At 38.3% G+C, this 15,098-nt stretch overlaps 1 protein-coding gene across 1 annotated transcript in view; it reads right to left on the bottom strand.

Annotated features, from left to right (window-relative positions):
* The window catches only part of plcl5 (phospholipase C like 5), a 135,526-nt gene that overhangs the window by 66,915 nt on the left and 53,513 nt on the right, over positions 1–15,098 (bottom strand). Inside the window, exons 3-16 of the mRNA XM_057345470.1 lie at positions 13,992–14,126; positions 13,741–13,897; positions 12,557–12,646; positions 12,113–12,287; positions 11,445–11,575; positions 10,929–11,080; positions 10,607–10,762; positions 9,378–9,557; positions 8,224–8,311; positions 7,344–7,466; positions 6,879–6,971; positions 4,804–5,010; positions 1,004–1,098; positions 140–282 (exon numbers count right to left, since the gene is read on the bottom strand). Of these exons, the coding sequence (XP_057201453.1) occupies positions 140–282; positions 1,004–1,098; positions 4,804–5,010; positions 6,879–6,971; positions 7,344–7,466; positions 8,224–8,311; positions 9,378–9,557; positions 10,607–10,762; positions 10,929–11,080; positions 11,445–11,575; positions 12,113–12,287; positions 12,557–12,646; positions 13,741–13,897; positions 13,992–14,119 (1,918 nt within the window). The 5' untranslated portion in view covers positions 14,120–14,126. The remainder of the gene's footprint in view (positions 1–139; positions 283–1,003; positions 1,099–4,803; positions 5,011–6,878; positions 6,972–7,343; positions 7,467–8,223; positions 8,312–9,377; positions 9,558–10,606; positions 10,763–10,928; positions 11,081–11,444; positions 11,576–12,112; positions 12,288–12,556; positions 12,647–13,740; positions 13,898–13,991; positions 14,127–15,098) is intronic.

Here is a 15,098-nt window from a genome sequence, read left to right as displayed (position 1 = left end):
TCATGCAAACTAACAGTTATTACTGCATCCACTAGAAAGCAACAGGATAGCTTTTTTGACTAAGACAAAATATTGTGAAGTGAAATTATGCTACTGCTGTGCGCCAACTAACAGCAGTGAAGTGACAAAAACATTTTACCTGCTTTGTTTGGGTTCTCCGCCACCCAGGCTATGGTGATGCCACCTATTTCTGAGTCACTGAAGCGCAACAGGAAGGTTCCGTTGGGTTTGGACATCAGCATGTCCTGAGCCTGCTGCTTATTCACAAAACCAAGAATCGCCCTGCCGTGCACACATGACCACAAACACACAAAGGCAAAGAAGCTGTTAACTAAGTGTACTGTACAGTTTTTCAGTAATTTGTAGAAAGACTCCAGCAAAGAATCCAACTAAATCCAACAATATGTGTTTAATGTAGTGGTTTATTTCTCGGATCCGAAGGAGACACGTTCAAAAGAGAGACTTGACTCTAGAGTGTTAGGGTTGCCTTTTAAAAAGGCTCCTTAACTAAAAGCTCATGTAACTTTGATGGACTCTAGCAGCCTTTGTAAGCAGTTGCCAGTCACTGGGAACTCTTATAAAAAGCTTTTCAACTGGAAACAATAGGAAACGCTTTTATACGTTTATCAAAAGAACATTTCATTCTTTAGAAAACCATCTCTGCTGGTGCTTTCTGTGTATTTTGGGAATTGCAGGTTGCAGGGGATTCATAATTTTTTGTTGTTGAGCATAAAACAGATGTCATGAATGAAAATAAAACACATTATGGCTTTCAGAAGATTATAACAAATAAAAATACTATTAGAATAATTACTAATATTCATGAAATGTCATTTTTTTCTTCTATTGCGGTTGAGTGTAAAAATAAATGGTTTCTTTTCTTTCTTATGAATTGATTTTTAAAGAGATATAAACATGTGGCATTAATGGCATTAGTGTAAGATACGTGTTTGTGGATGACGTTTATATGTGTACGTATTTCTGCACATGGCAATCATCTTACCCATCATTCCAGTGAGGCTTCAGATGTTTTTTAGTGAGCTCCATGACACCATCAAACCACTGCCAAAATGTGAAGTTTCGTCCTGGTAAACTCTCCTAGAATGACAAGCAATAATACAGGTTTTACATGTTATATTTTCGCTGCTTATTGTTTTTTTAACAACTTCAAAGTTCTAAAAACCTGCAGCCTTCAAAAACAAATCAGCTTTTCTTTTTAATTATTTATTAGTGGCTCTTCCCAGCATGCACTGGGGCATTAATCATTACTACGGTTGCAATGTCTGGCCATTTGCCAGTTTCAGTTAGGCTGTTTTACATGATGTTGTTGTCAGGTTTAATAACTTGTTGACAGACGCAAAGGTTAAGATCAGAAGGTGTGAGGAAACGCACTGGGTAAAGAGAAGGTTGAGGGCTTATGAAACGTCTGAAGGAGAGCTTGATCTTAGTCCATTCAGTTTTTAATCACTGAGCCAGAAGCAAAGTCACAGTACTCGGGAGTGAAGATAGCAAGCGTTCCTCTCAACTGCTTTCTCTAATTACTCTCGCTTTGAACAGGGTGTACTTTATCCTGACCATAACATCGCTTTCAACACTTGACGTAAACACAGATAGACACTCACGAACACCATTTGTTGGATCTACACATTATATACCAGAACCAAATGTTCACAGACAGATGCATTGATGAGTCTATCCACAAACAGCCAACCATTTACATGTGTTGAATAAGAAAACACAGGTAAGTATCTCTTAAGCTGTCAAGAACTCGTTACGTCACATTTATTGTGCATGAAGGCTATTCTTAAGACTCACAAGTACTTTTTGCATTGCATTGAGACATTATGATGATGAATCTAAACCGTCTCAACTGTTTGGTAGAACATCATTTAGGAATTTATTATTTGTGAATACATGGCACCAGTTTAGAGGAGGTCGATATATTTTTGTGCTAGAATCTGTTATTCTACGTATTGAAATAAAAAGATAAAATAAAAATAGTAATTTAAATACATACAATTATTTTAATTATCCAAAATAAAATATGCATAAATTTAGTGCAACTACCATGACATATGGTACAATAATTATTATTATAACTTTTTGAATTGTATAAATAAAATATTTTTTTAATACACTGCAGTAATTTTAATAATAAGTTGGTAATACATTTAAAGCAATAAATAATTTGAAAACTAAAAATATAAAAATTTTAACTAAAAATGAAAAATGTATTTTTTTATTTAATAAAAACAGTCATTTTAATAACCCCAAATTATTTTAATTATCTAAAATAAAATTTGCATATATTTCGTGCAACTACCTCTGAGTATGTATGTTACAGAGCCCTTTTAGGGACATGGGGTGGAAAAGTATGAAAGGGAAGAGAAAAATATTTTTTAAAGCTTTTGCGTTCTCTCGCAAACATATTTGCGTTATCTCGCAAAACTTTAGCGTTCTCTCGCAAACATATTTGCGTTATCTCGCAAAACATTAGGGCTGCAACAACTGATCGATAAAATCGATAATAATCGATAATGAAATTCGTTGTCAACGAATTTCATTATCGATTAGTTGGTCTGTGATGTCACGCAGTTATAAATCAAGCGCGTCTTCTCCCTTTTAAAATGACCATTTTAGATGTGTCTCTCCGTGGATGCGTCTCTCCGTGCTGCGCGAGGTGCACAGTTTTAAAGTCACATGTGTCTCTCAGTGCAGCGCGAGGTGCGCAGTTTTAAAGTCAGACGTGTATCTCCATGGTTGCGTCTCTCCGTGCGGCACAAGTTGCGCAGTTTTAAAGTCAGACGTGTCTCTCGGTGCATGCGTCTCTCCATGCAGCGCAAGGTGCGCAGTTTTAAAGTCAGAAGTGTTTTGCATGCATCTCTTCAAGCTGCGCAGTTTTAAAGTTTAAAAGGGAGAGGTGTTTAAATGACAAAATTAAAGATTATATTAGTAAAACCCAATTTGTGGCGTTTGCACTTTGCAAAGTACATATTAGGCTAAATACACTGATTTGGTGGTTTATTTAGTTCAGAGGTAAGTAACGAAGTACATTTACTTGAGAACTGTACTTAAGTACACTTTTTGAGTATTTGTATTTAAGTATTACTTTTTACTGTACTTCACTACATTTGAATGACAAATATCTCACTTTTCATGGCACAAAAAATGATTTCCTTGGCCGACCCTCCCATCGCTCCCACGTTTGGGAGAGACTATTGTCAGTTGCTTCTAATATGACACCTGAATCAACTCACCAGGTGTGTTAATTATGGAGACATTCACAACATTTTGGGAGAAGGCTAATGAGTTCAGTTGTGTATACTTTTCCCATATCTGATTTACTTATCATAAGCAAAAGATGTAATTACATTTACATCCGATTAATCGATTAATCGGAAAAACAAAACAATCGCCCAACTAATCGAATATCAAAATAATCGTTAGTTGCAGCCCTACAAAATATTCAAAAGTCCTGTTGTCCCGCTCAGTACATTAACAATGGAGCGGTTCAGAGTAGATTCCCGGACAAATAACTCGTGAGCTAAACGTTGTTATAACACAAATAACACATAATTCCTTAGACAATGATCTACAACCTAGTCTTCCTCAAAACGAGAATATAAATTGATCTCTATATGAGCAGGCGACATGGACAAGTCCAAAGAAACCGTCTGCAAAGTGACTGTAAATCCGAAAAGCGTTACTACAAAGTTTACACATTAATGCTCTCCTGCTGAATTTAAACTGGTTTTAGTTATACTACAGTATGTAGCACTGAAGTTAATGACTATTTTTCGTAGCCTAATGATCTTCGGGTTTTGCACTTTACAGACGATCCCTTTGGTCTTGTCTCAGCCAGCTCCCACCTGAGATCAATACAAGGCTCGATTTGTGAAAAAAATTAAGTTAAAATTCATTGTTTACGTTACATAGAATGAGGTGTCATTTGTGTTATAAGAACGTTTAGCTCAAGAGTTATTGGTCCGGGAATCTGTGACTATAGACCAATGTTTATGTACGGAGCTAGTCTTAAATTCTGCCAGCAGGACATTAAACATGAAGTGTTTGCGAGGGATGCAAAAGTTTTGCGAGATAATGCAAACATGTTTGCGAGAGAACGCAAAAGTTTTGCGAGATAACGCAAAACCTTTAAAAAAATATTTTCTCTTCCCTCTCATATTTTTTCCACCCCATGTCTCTAAAGGGGCTCCGTAGTATGTGACTATTGTTATAAATGAGTTTTAAAGTATAAATAAACTAAACCTGAATTCCAAAGGCTTTAGTTGTGTACACACAAGCTTTATGCTCAATGTACCAGATCCGCACAGGGCCGTTTCAAAGGCAGCCACAGCCTTAGGCTTGCACATCAAAAGCTCTCTGATCAAACCTCACTTCCTGAATAACCATTAACTAATGCAATAGACGAGAAACGATGTCGATCGCTACGCATTCCGCCCCAGGTTAACGGGATCACTATATGATATTAAGGCAACAAAGTCGGAGCGATGAGCGGCTGGTTAGGATTTAACCAATCTTGTAAGACCATTGTTCGACTGGCTGTTGGGTGACCAGCCAGAGGTCACAGGCAAGGTCAAAACCATTGTTACAAACTAACAGGCCATGTTGCGTTCAGCATTACGGCACTAAAATGATTACCTGAAAAAAAATACAAGCTGAACTAAAAATCATCTAAATATAAGACTACTGTATATAAAAAAAATAAAAAGCTTCAAAATATTTAAAATAATTAAACTGAAAAAAAAACTTGAATAACCTATGATGAGTAGTGGATTGTCTCACCCTGTTAAACTGTGACCAGGTCATGGTCATGTTGCGGTAGTCCTCAGGGTTGATGCCGGAGTTGCTAAAGGCTTTCTGAGCAAGGAAGACCAGGTTCTCCTCAGACAGACCTCGGTTTGATTGTACCTCCGCTTTGTACTTCATATTCAGAGCTTCACACAGCTGCGGCCACAACACTTTGTCAGGCACAATGAAGGGCACCCGTCCCTAAAAGAGGACAAGAAAATTAGGACCACCTTACGAAAACTCTGTCCATTAACCTTTTCGAGACTTGAATGCTGGGCCAGTTTCACTTTGGTTCATGAGTTTTTACAGAAAGAATAAAGAGGATTTTATGAAACTTTAGAGTGAGATTACATCAGCTCTTGGCTAGGACTCCTTCACCTGTCAAGAACCAACACATCTCGACACATTGAAGTCACCCAGAAAACTCACTATGCCAATTCATTTATGACTCATAATGATGGCTAAAGGAATCATAAAGGCATAATTCAACTGAAATGAAAATGATGTTCTTTGTGCACTCATGTCTACAGAAACCCCTAAGACTTTCTTTATGTGAAACATAAAAAGAGTTACTTAAAACAGAACATTCAGCTCTTTTCCATACAATGAAAGTGAATGTTCAGTAAATGAATAGCTTTTGAATAGCTTCAGACGACTCGGTTGGATCTTAGGAAAAGGTTTTAACCTATTAAAGACCTTCAGACATTCTGCAAAACAACTCCTTTGGTGTTGAGAACAGGCTTGCGAGTCAATGACAGTGACATGGGAGTCAATGACAGAATTTTCATTTTTGCAAGTTTTTGCTGATTTGACCATTTAATTTTGACTTGTGGAAAAGCACTTTGGGCATTTTTTCTTTTTCTTTTCTCAAAGTGACTCCAAAGACACCATGTCTATGTTTTTTGCAACAACAACTCCGTAGCAAAAATCTGACAGATGTTCAGAAACATGAGTCATATGCCACCTGCCATCCAATCAACACCCACGCTAATAAACATGACAGTTTTATTTGTTTGTTGTGAGGAGATGTGCTGGTGAGTGAGCAGAATTAAGCAGATGTACATGCATATTTTGAAAAATTAGTGTTGTTTGGGCTTTATCAAATCTTTACTGTATGTGTCGCCACATGATCAGGTTCACAGGAATTTGTTCCTGTGACTTTCATGTGATATTGCTATAAAACGCTGCCGTGATCTTATTACAGGGTCACCCCGGAGCGACCGGGATTAAGTGCTTTGCTCATACAGAAGGCACAATGGTGATAGCTCATGACTAGAGCCACACAGTTTAAAACCTGCCCTGACACCTGCGCATTTACATTTACATTTACATTTGGCGGATGCTTTTATCCAAAGCGACTTACACTGCATTATACTATTCATTTGTTTCTGAGTATGTGCAATCCCTGGGATCGCACCCATGACCTTGGCGTTGCTAGCGCCATGCTCTAACCACTGAGCTACAGGTAAGCTGTATTAAATATAGTTAAATATTTCAAAAAGTTGTATTATGCTTTCAGCTGCCCATAAAACAAATAAGCAGACACTTTGAATACACTTTGCATTTAAGAGTGCATTTAAAGGGACAGTTCACCCAAAACCACCATTGACTACCATAGTAGGAAAAATGACAATGGTAGTCAAAAGTGCCCCAGAACTGTTTGCTTTCCTACATTCTTCAATATATCTTATTTTGTGTTTAACAGAACAAAGAAATTTATAAAGCAAGTTTTCCTACTATTGTAGTCAATGGTGGCCAAGAACTGTTTGGTTACAAGCATTCTTCCAAATATCTTTCTCTGTGTTCATCAGAACAAAGAAATGTATACAGATTTGGAACAACTCGAGGATGAGAAAATGAAGACAGAATTTTCATTTTTAGGCAAAGTGTTCCTGGGGTTGAACCCGTGACCCTGGTGTTGCAAGTGCGCTCTGACAGTTACAAGTTAAAAGTTCAATATTTCACACAGATTTGTCTAAAGATTTGCAAGATCTGCCCTGCTCCTTGCCAGAATCAAACCAGTTGGCTACTTGCCCACCCAAAACACACAGATGCTATCTGAAACTAACCGGTTCAGCAAATGCATTGTCCCACAGAACGGTGGCTGTTGCATTGTTGTCTTGACTTCCATGGACGATCACCACTACAGGCAAAGACAGAGTCTGGGAACAAGACATGCAGGTTAGAAAAACCAATGAAAGGCGTAATTGGCCGATACTTTAAGAAAAGTAATGTCATCATAAATAACTATAATTATTTATCTGAGTACTGTCAAAAGTACAAAACATTCCTTTCAACAGAATAGACTGGAAACAACACTAGTTGCATATTATGCACATTTCTCACATTGCTAACATGTCTTGTGCTTTGGTGGATCAGTGTGTTTAATGTAAATGTGTGTACGTGTGTTATGGATGAGTGCCAAGGACATAGTCGTATTAAAAAGGGGGGGCACCTTTTTATGTGGTTATAAACAAATATCGTTGTGTGTTCAATAGTAAGTAGCTTATATGCTAAACAAATCCATCTCTCACCTTAACCTGAAATACCAGCTCATTTCCCCCAACGCTAAACTGTGACTCAAATAAAATGGTGAATTTCTCTTCGGTAACAGACTCCGCCCCTCGCCGGTCTGAGCGCCTGATCCGCTTCAGAGACTACAGGATAAATGATAAAGTCAGAGAAAGAAATTGGCTTTAACAGGCTTTAATTTGTTACTTCAGATGTGTCATGACTGCACGTACAGTATCTAAAGTTTGTCGATTCTTAAACCAAGCCAAGTTTATTTGCATAGTGCTTCACAGTACAAAGGGTTTCAAAGGAGATTAGAGAACTGCGCGGTGTGTCACAATGTTTTCAAGGGGGCTTAAAAACTTTCCTACTACGGTGAGAGACAAAGAGTCGTGTGGCAAAGAAATGGCGAAGAACATAAATAAAAAACCTTGAGAAAAACCAGACCCAGTTGTGGAGCCAAACCTCATGTAGGAGGTGAATGAATAGCAAAATATCAATTGGAATTCGTTGCAAAGAGATAAGTAATCCAAATAAAACGAAAAATGGCTCTGTAAAGTTAGAGAAAAGCACATTTTCAATTCTCCCCAAACCCTCTTTGGTGCTACTTTTATTGTCGTGTCTGTAATAAAAATGCACCATTTTGCACCACAAAATGACAATTTGACATTACAGAATGTGAAACCACCACATTCATTGACCGTGCTAACAAATGCTTCTAAGTAATGGCGGACCTGTTGCTCGGCTATGCAGAGAGTGAACTGTGAATAAATGTACTGTAAATGGTGTCTGACAGCGTACTTCCATATAATTTACTCCACTCGGCACAATGCACAGTGGTCTTGCTCCTAAAAGACCTCCAGTCTAAAGTGAGAAGCTCTCAGACGGACACACGCCGCTTACCATGTTTCTAAAGTGTGCGCTAAGGGTGCCTGTGGTCTGGTGGTACTCCATCACACAGTTGTTATTTAAGATCTCTCCGCTGCTGTCACTGTAAAACAGAGGAGGTTACATGAAATGATATGATTTATAGAAGTGCATTGCAATTGGTAAAACATGAAAAACATACAATGTAAACAAACAAACAAAAAAAAACGATGCACACTTACATCTGTTATTAACGTCAAAGGTCGTGCATTCAGTTAAACTCAGACACAGATTAAGGTAAGTATAAGTTTTACAAATATGGCAGATAGACCTTGGGCATGTTGCGTAACATATAGAAACAAATATAAATATGCAACGTGAAAAAATGGATCCAGACTACACTACTTGTTCACTTGACAATTGCCAATGATTTGGCATCCTGCTGGACTTCTGCAGTTCAAGATAATATTGATAAGTTTCAATGTTTGGTTACGCTTGTTTTAGTCACAATTTTCATTTGGGTCGTGAAAACCAAATGATAACTACAGTACGAATTAATAGCCGTGAACATCGATCAAAGGATCTACACTATCGGTCCAGTTTTACTCAATCATATTTTTTCCACATTTCAGAAAAAAGCTCTGAGAATCATGCTGCGACTAAAAAATCTCAACAAAAAATTATTTTATATTTTAGCATCTTCAGTGTAGTCACCTTTTGCTTAGAATTTGCAGAAATGTTCTCTTTCTGTTCTCTTCTCATTGAGGTTTCACCCTGAGATGCATTTTATACAGTATTGAAGGCATTCTAATTTATTCTGTGACTACTCTTTCTTCATTATTCAGTCAAAGTCATCCATTTCAAAAACATTTTTATGAAATACAATTTTAGTTTGTAATGAAAAGTTGCACAATTATACGTTTGCCAACGAAACTAATTTCTGACATTCAATCATACACCTTCAGATCAAAACCTTAAGAAGACAATAAGAAACATGTGCTTGTAAACATGGGTGAGTGAATGAATGTGTGTGTGATGTGATGTCAGAGGTGTAGCCTGTTCAGTACCTGATGAAACATGTGCTTTGTGAATCGAGTCCTGTTTGCACATCCAGATTTAGTAATTCAATGAATCATCAACACAGGGCTTCCTAAACATAACCTGTATGTGTCTGCGCCGGTTCCACTCACTTTCTGGTGTTCTCGTTCTTCAGCAGGGCTTTGGCCTGCTGCTCGCTGATGATGGTGGCTTTGACCTGTGGCGGGTTCATGTGTACGTTGAGTTTGCCGCCCACCAGCAAACGCACAGTCGCCGCAAATTTCGTTTGCGTTTTCAGCACCTGGGGAGGCTGATTCTCAATAATGAAGGTACTGGAGAAACAACACGAACATATAAACTCAATGCTTGCCAACGTAAAAAACACCAACACCTTTTCATAGAAGCTCTCCACACACATTAAAAAAACGTATTCCTAATTTTTATTTTGAAGATGCACAGTGGGTTTGAGTAATATTAGTTAAAGACATAATCCGTTTAGAAAGCTTGGTAAATACAGTACACACACACATCATCCAGTTATACATGTAAGAGTGATGAAAATAAATTCAGGCACTGATGGTTTTTAAAAGCAGCACAGCTCCCATTAAGCTCAATGTTCCAGTGACTACATGGCCTGAGGCACCACGCACACTTGAATGAACCCCTGCGTTCTTCCCCTGTGGTAAAAGAGAGAAGTTTGTGGACATTCCCTTGTGTATCACATTAGATGAATCTCTCAGACACGGCCTCTGTTGAAATTGCTCACAAATTCAGACAAGCAGGGTGAGTAATGCATCACCCCTCATTTATTTAGCACTGGGAGATGTTTGTCATTGGCTTGTGATGTTCATCGTTCTCACAAATTGTGAAACACTGTAACGTTAACATTTGTTTTGTGTTTTTTAAGTGGCAGATTCTTTTTATTGTGAATACATATTGAAAATTTATAGAAACACAAAAACACACATAAAAGGACGGCATTGTATTTCTTTATATGTACTGTGTGGCTGGAGATGCACTATGAGGTCATCAATGAAATTCTAACAATGTCTAGAAATGGACAGCACTTATACGCACATACACAGCAAGGGCGTTGGTTGCGTCTCTGCCCTTTGCAACCACCAATCTCTGTAGCCGTCTTGTAAATCACTCCCATTAACTGTCAACCAACAGTGTTGTCCGAATTCTGAGTGGACAATTTTTCAGAGTGCATAGTGGGTAAAATAGTGCGCTAATGTACATTTGCCATTGCTACAGTACCCATAATCCCATGTGAAAAGGACTGAAAATATAATCATTGAGTTCTTATATTCCTGCTGAGCACTTCCCAGCACCACTCTCTCTCTCTCGAACACACACACACACACACACACACACACACCTGGTGACTAAAGCTGAGATGATATCAGTGATGGTGCTGTTGAGTTCGGTGAGCAGCTCTTCGATGGGGCCTGGAATGGGCAGCTGCTGTCTCAGGTGCTCCGCCCTCCGGATCTGCTGACGATTCTGCCAAATGGTTTCAGCTAGCTTCTCGCACCTGTGCATGTGGACACACACACATACTCTGAAATAACAAAAGCAGAAAGATCTGCTCCCTGCATTTGTTGTGTGTGGGTGTGTGATGTAAACGCGCATGTTTTGTGCAAAACGCACATGCTTATCATCGTTTACATAACTGTCTTAGCGTGCGTGTGTGTGTGTACCATGACTGTAGTATGTCCAGTCCTCCCTCGGGGGGCCCGCCGTTGCCAGCCAACTGTTGACGTCTCTTCCACTGAATCAGCTCATCGTCAAGAATCACCGTCTGCTGTTTCCGTAGCAATGACAACGTCTTCTGGTGTTTCTCTGCCAGGCCCTGAGCGCACACAAACGCGTGTAAGCTCATATAACATCACACAGACATGACACATATGACCTTGACTTAGTAAAAGAACTGCATTCTTCTCGAGTCCTAAATCAGGTCTGTGCATACTGTGAGCTTAAAATAAACTTGCTTTGATCAATTATAAAGCGCTAAGGAGAAGTGAGCTACTGAATATGACTTGACTCTTGTTCAAGCTGTTTTACATAAGGAAGTGGATCATATCATGCAGATTTGTATTGAAAAGAACTTTGTTTTTGTGCTTTGTGTGGATCATATTGAGGCTCTATCGAGAAACTCTTTCTTTTCAAAAACTTTTTTATTGAAGGTATTGTGCGTGTTGTTGGCATGCATGTACCAGTCTGTATTTCTGCAGGGTATTGGCCTCTCGGGTCAGCCAGGCCTCTACTGTGGCTCTCTTGCTGAGCAGACTGGGCTCTCGTAACTGTCGGTCTGCTGGGGGCAGCGTGGCCAGGCTCGATAACTGGGCTGCATGTAACACAGAAGAAATTTTCGTCCACAAACATGAGCTTTACTAATAAAACATCAATATTCCTGTATATTTACTGGTTCAAGAGCCGTCTGTGCAAATTGGGGTGTGATGCTATCTACCAGCTATCTAGGATTTTCTTGCCAACTTTTTTTGAATATAAAAATCTTTGTAAAGAAGTTACAAGCACGCCAAGGCTAAGAAAAAAAGCAAATAGCTAGTGACTCATTTTAACGAGCTATTAGTAATATCAAATAAATGACAACTCCCAAACATTTAGCTTACAGCCAAACAAAGAATCAAGAATTATTATATAGGTATTACTGGCCCAGAATTGTGCAAAACAATTTAATAAAACAAATTGATCATTGGTTTACTGTTTGTGCAAAAGTAAAAGGTGACTTGACCTGAACGCTAGGAGGCAAAATTAGACTTGCTATCGACTTTAATCCATGTATGTTTAGTATAAAGCTGTGCCTATATTTTTGCTATATGATGACTTTGTGTTTCGTGTCACTGGTTAAGTGTGTACATACCCTGTATTCTGAGGCTCTCCTGGTACTGTATAATGAAGTACTCTTGGTTGTGCTGTAGTTTTCGGAGGTCATTCTCTGTGTCCTGCGTCAATATTCGGAGCTCCTCAAACACCTGATTTATCTGATGGTACTTCTGAGACATGCTGTCCATCAGCCCGCCTACTGGTGAGCTCGACTGCTAATCACAACCACAGACACATACTGTATGAATGACAACCAGTCTGGCACCTCACGGTCAAGAGTTTCACTGAAATGTGTTTTCTTTTTAATATTCTCGACCGCAAATGCTTAGTTAAAAAAAACAAAAGCTCTCATACTGGCATATTGTCAAAAAACTGCGAGGACATCTGGATGATGATGACTCTGATGAATATTTTTTCATAGTTAATTCAAATGAACTGTCAATTGACTCAAGCTTTCCAACAACACTGTGGGTTCACTTACATTCGTAGCCTCTCTCACAAGCCTTTGCTCTGTGTACAGAATGTGTTTGATGCATCTCACCAGCTCGAGGGGGCAGCGATCATATGCGCTCTGCAAACACACACGCAATCAGGTTTAGATAAACACACGCCTCTATCTACCATCTTTTGTTTTAATTGAACACATGCTAGTACATCCCACGACACTAATGACAGTAAACACAGAGGCTGCGTCTGTATTTTCCTGACTGTCCTGTTCTCTTTAAAACACTTTTTTTATTATGAATTGATATGTCCCACAAACACATGTAATTTGTGTCGAACACAAGCATTCATTTTATAAGGTCTCTTTACAATCTACAGTATTCTACAGTGATGTGCCTGTGGGCCATCCCTCTTCAGCTGGCGGAGGGAGTGGAACTTTTTGTACTGATAATTCAAGACACCTGTTAAGAACTTTAAAAGGTTGGAGCTTCCTGAAGAATGGGGCTCATTTTGTCTTTGTTTTGTTTTGGGTTGTCCCTTCGTTTCGTTTATTTATTTTGTTTATGGATTAGTTTACTTATGTGCTTGCTTATTTTTGGTTTGTGATAATTATGTCCTTTATTTATCTTATTTCGAATGGAACCTTTTTTATTTAATTATGTCTTTTAATGTTTATTTCGTTAATAAATACTTTCTGCTTTAAATTGTGCTCGTAGTCTCCATCATTTGCCACGGCTTTGAGCCGGCCGTGACAATATGTATCATATAGAACCCATATCTTAATAGGAAATTGACTGTAGTATAACCAGTGTATGCCATTTATTTTATTACTGGAATAATGCAGATTTTTTCAAATTATTTTATTAAAAATGGTGAGAGTTTCACCTGTTACAAGTTCAGATCATGTGTTATTCGCTCTTTGGTATATTTTCTATGTGATCATTTTCTTATGTATGTTCTTTTGGAGTGTACTGTTGCTATTTCAAGAGGTAACATATTGTCATAAAGTTCAAAAGAAATGGCTTAGCAATACAATTTTCCACTGGGTGGGTCTTCACACATATTTCTATGTGTGTGCGTAAAAACCTTTATACAGAAGCTTATAGGCGTGTTTAAATGAAGAATCTGGCATGTTAATCAAGCAATTATTTTTTATTTTGAACTTGTCCAACCTGAATTGCACACAAGAACCAGTAGAACCACAATGTATGTGCGTGTAACCTTTAGCTGTGAAGCATAATGTCCTAATTTGATCTTTAGCAAGAATCCGTCTTCCCCCACTTGATGCTCAGCTTTCTTTTGTAGTTCCTGGATCAGGCTGTCCAATAAACGCTTTGCTTTAATCTCCTCCTGAGGGTTCTCTAAATCTATTGCATCCCTGAGAGTGAAAACACATACACCCATAATAGCACTGATAAATTACACAAATGGCAAAATGACAGGGGTAGTTCAAATTCAGTGACGTCACATACCAGAGTTGGCTCTCTATCCACTGGGACAGGTAGTGTCGCACTTCTATGGGGAAGTGTTGTCCGTAGAGAGACTGCATCTGGTGCAGAGCATCTCCCTGCAGCTGCTGGGCCTGGATCCATACTGCCATATTCTCTCTGAGTGTGTGAGACAGAGAGAGAGAGCGAGAAATGGGTGAATATAAGCAATGTCAATAACAAGAATTTTTAGCATTGTAATATTATTCATCACTTTATCACATTATATTCAATCAACTGAATCGCAAACAAATATATTTTTAAACGTTCTCATGTTATCATCCACATACATTCATCATTAAAGTAATCCAAATGGGTTAATATAAATATATACAGTATATATATTCTGAACCAAAACAATACTTTGTGAGAGAAACTGATTAATATTTTGAGCTACAGTATATGTGGGTTGACATGAGGATGAGTAAACTATGAATGAAACATTTTGTTATTTCAGAATTATTCCTTTAAGCGCAAATCTCTCTCTACATATCAATACCATAATGCAAAAAAACTCAAATATAAAACATCAGGCTCCATTATGGTAAAAATGTGCAATGGGAGCTTAATATTATTTCAGCAAAATATTTATTAATAAAAAACATTCTTTTTTTCGATTATCTGTGATGAACCCATATTGACAGTCTAACACGACCCATATCATGCGTGCGGTTTTCAGTTTGAGAACTTTGAAAACTTCCTGAACAATACAGATGATGGTGGGAAACAAATCTCTGTGGGCTGTTATGTCACATTAACTCTTTTCACTCTTCATGGGTTTCCAAGAAAGCATCTGTACACATTTAATGGACTTGTTATGTCAACAGAGCCAATTTTTTGGCACTGTCTGTACGTGTGCATGTGAGATGACAGAAGAAAGAGGAAGGAAACCAATTAGGGGATGCTCATTTCAGTAAATTTCCCTTACCGAGAACCGACGCTCGTAACCGAACATTAACCGTTAACTGATAAGAATTAATATTAAATTGGAATTAAATAAAAATACCTGCTGCGTCTCATTTCAAAGGCTGCGTCCTCCGGAGGTCGTGTTTTTCGGCCGCATACGCCTTCGCATGCGACATCCGGAGGACG

This window comes from Triplophysa rosa, linkage group LG11 (assembly GCF_024868665.1).
Source record: "Triplophysa rosa linkage group LG11, Trosa_1v2, whole genome shotgun sequence".
Classification (NCBI taxonomy): domain Eukaryota; kingdom Metazoa; phylum Chordata; class Actinopteri; order Cypriniformes; family Nemacheilidae; genus Triplophysa; species Triplophysa rosa.
Note: the sequence above shows the minus strand (reverse complement) of the source record. Positions and strands in the feature narration are given on the sequence as shown.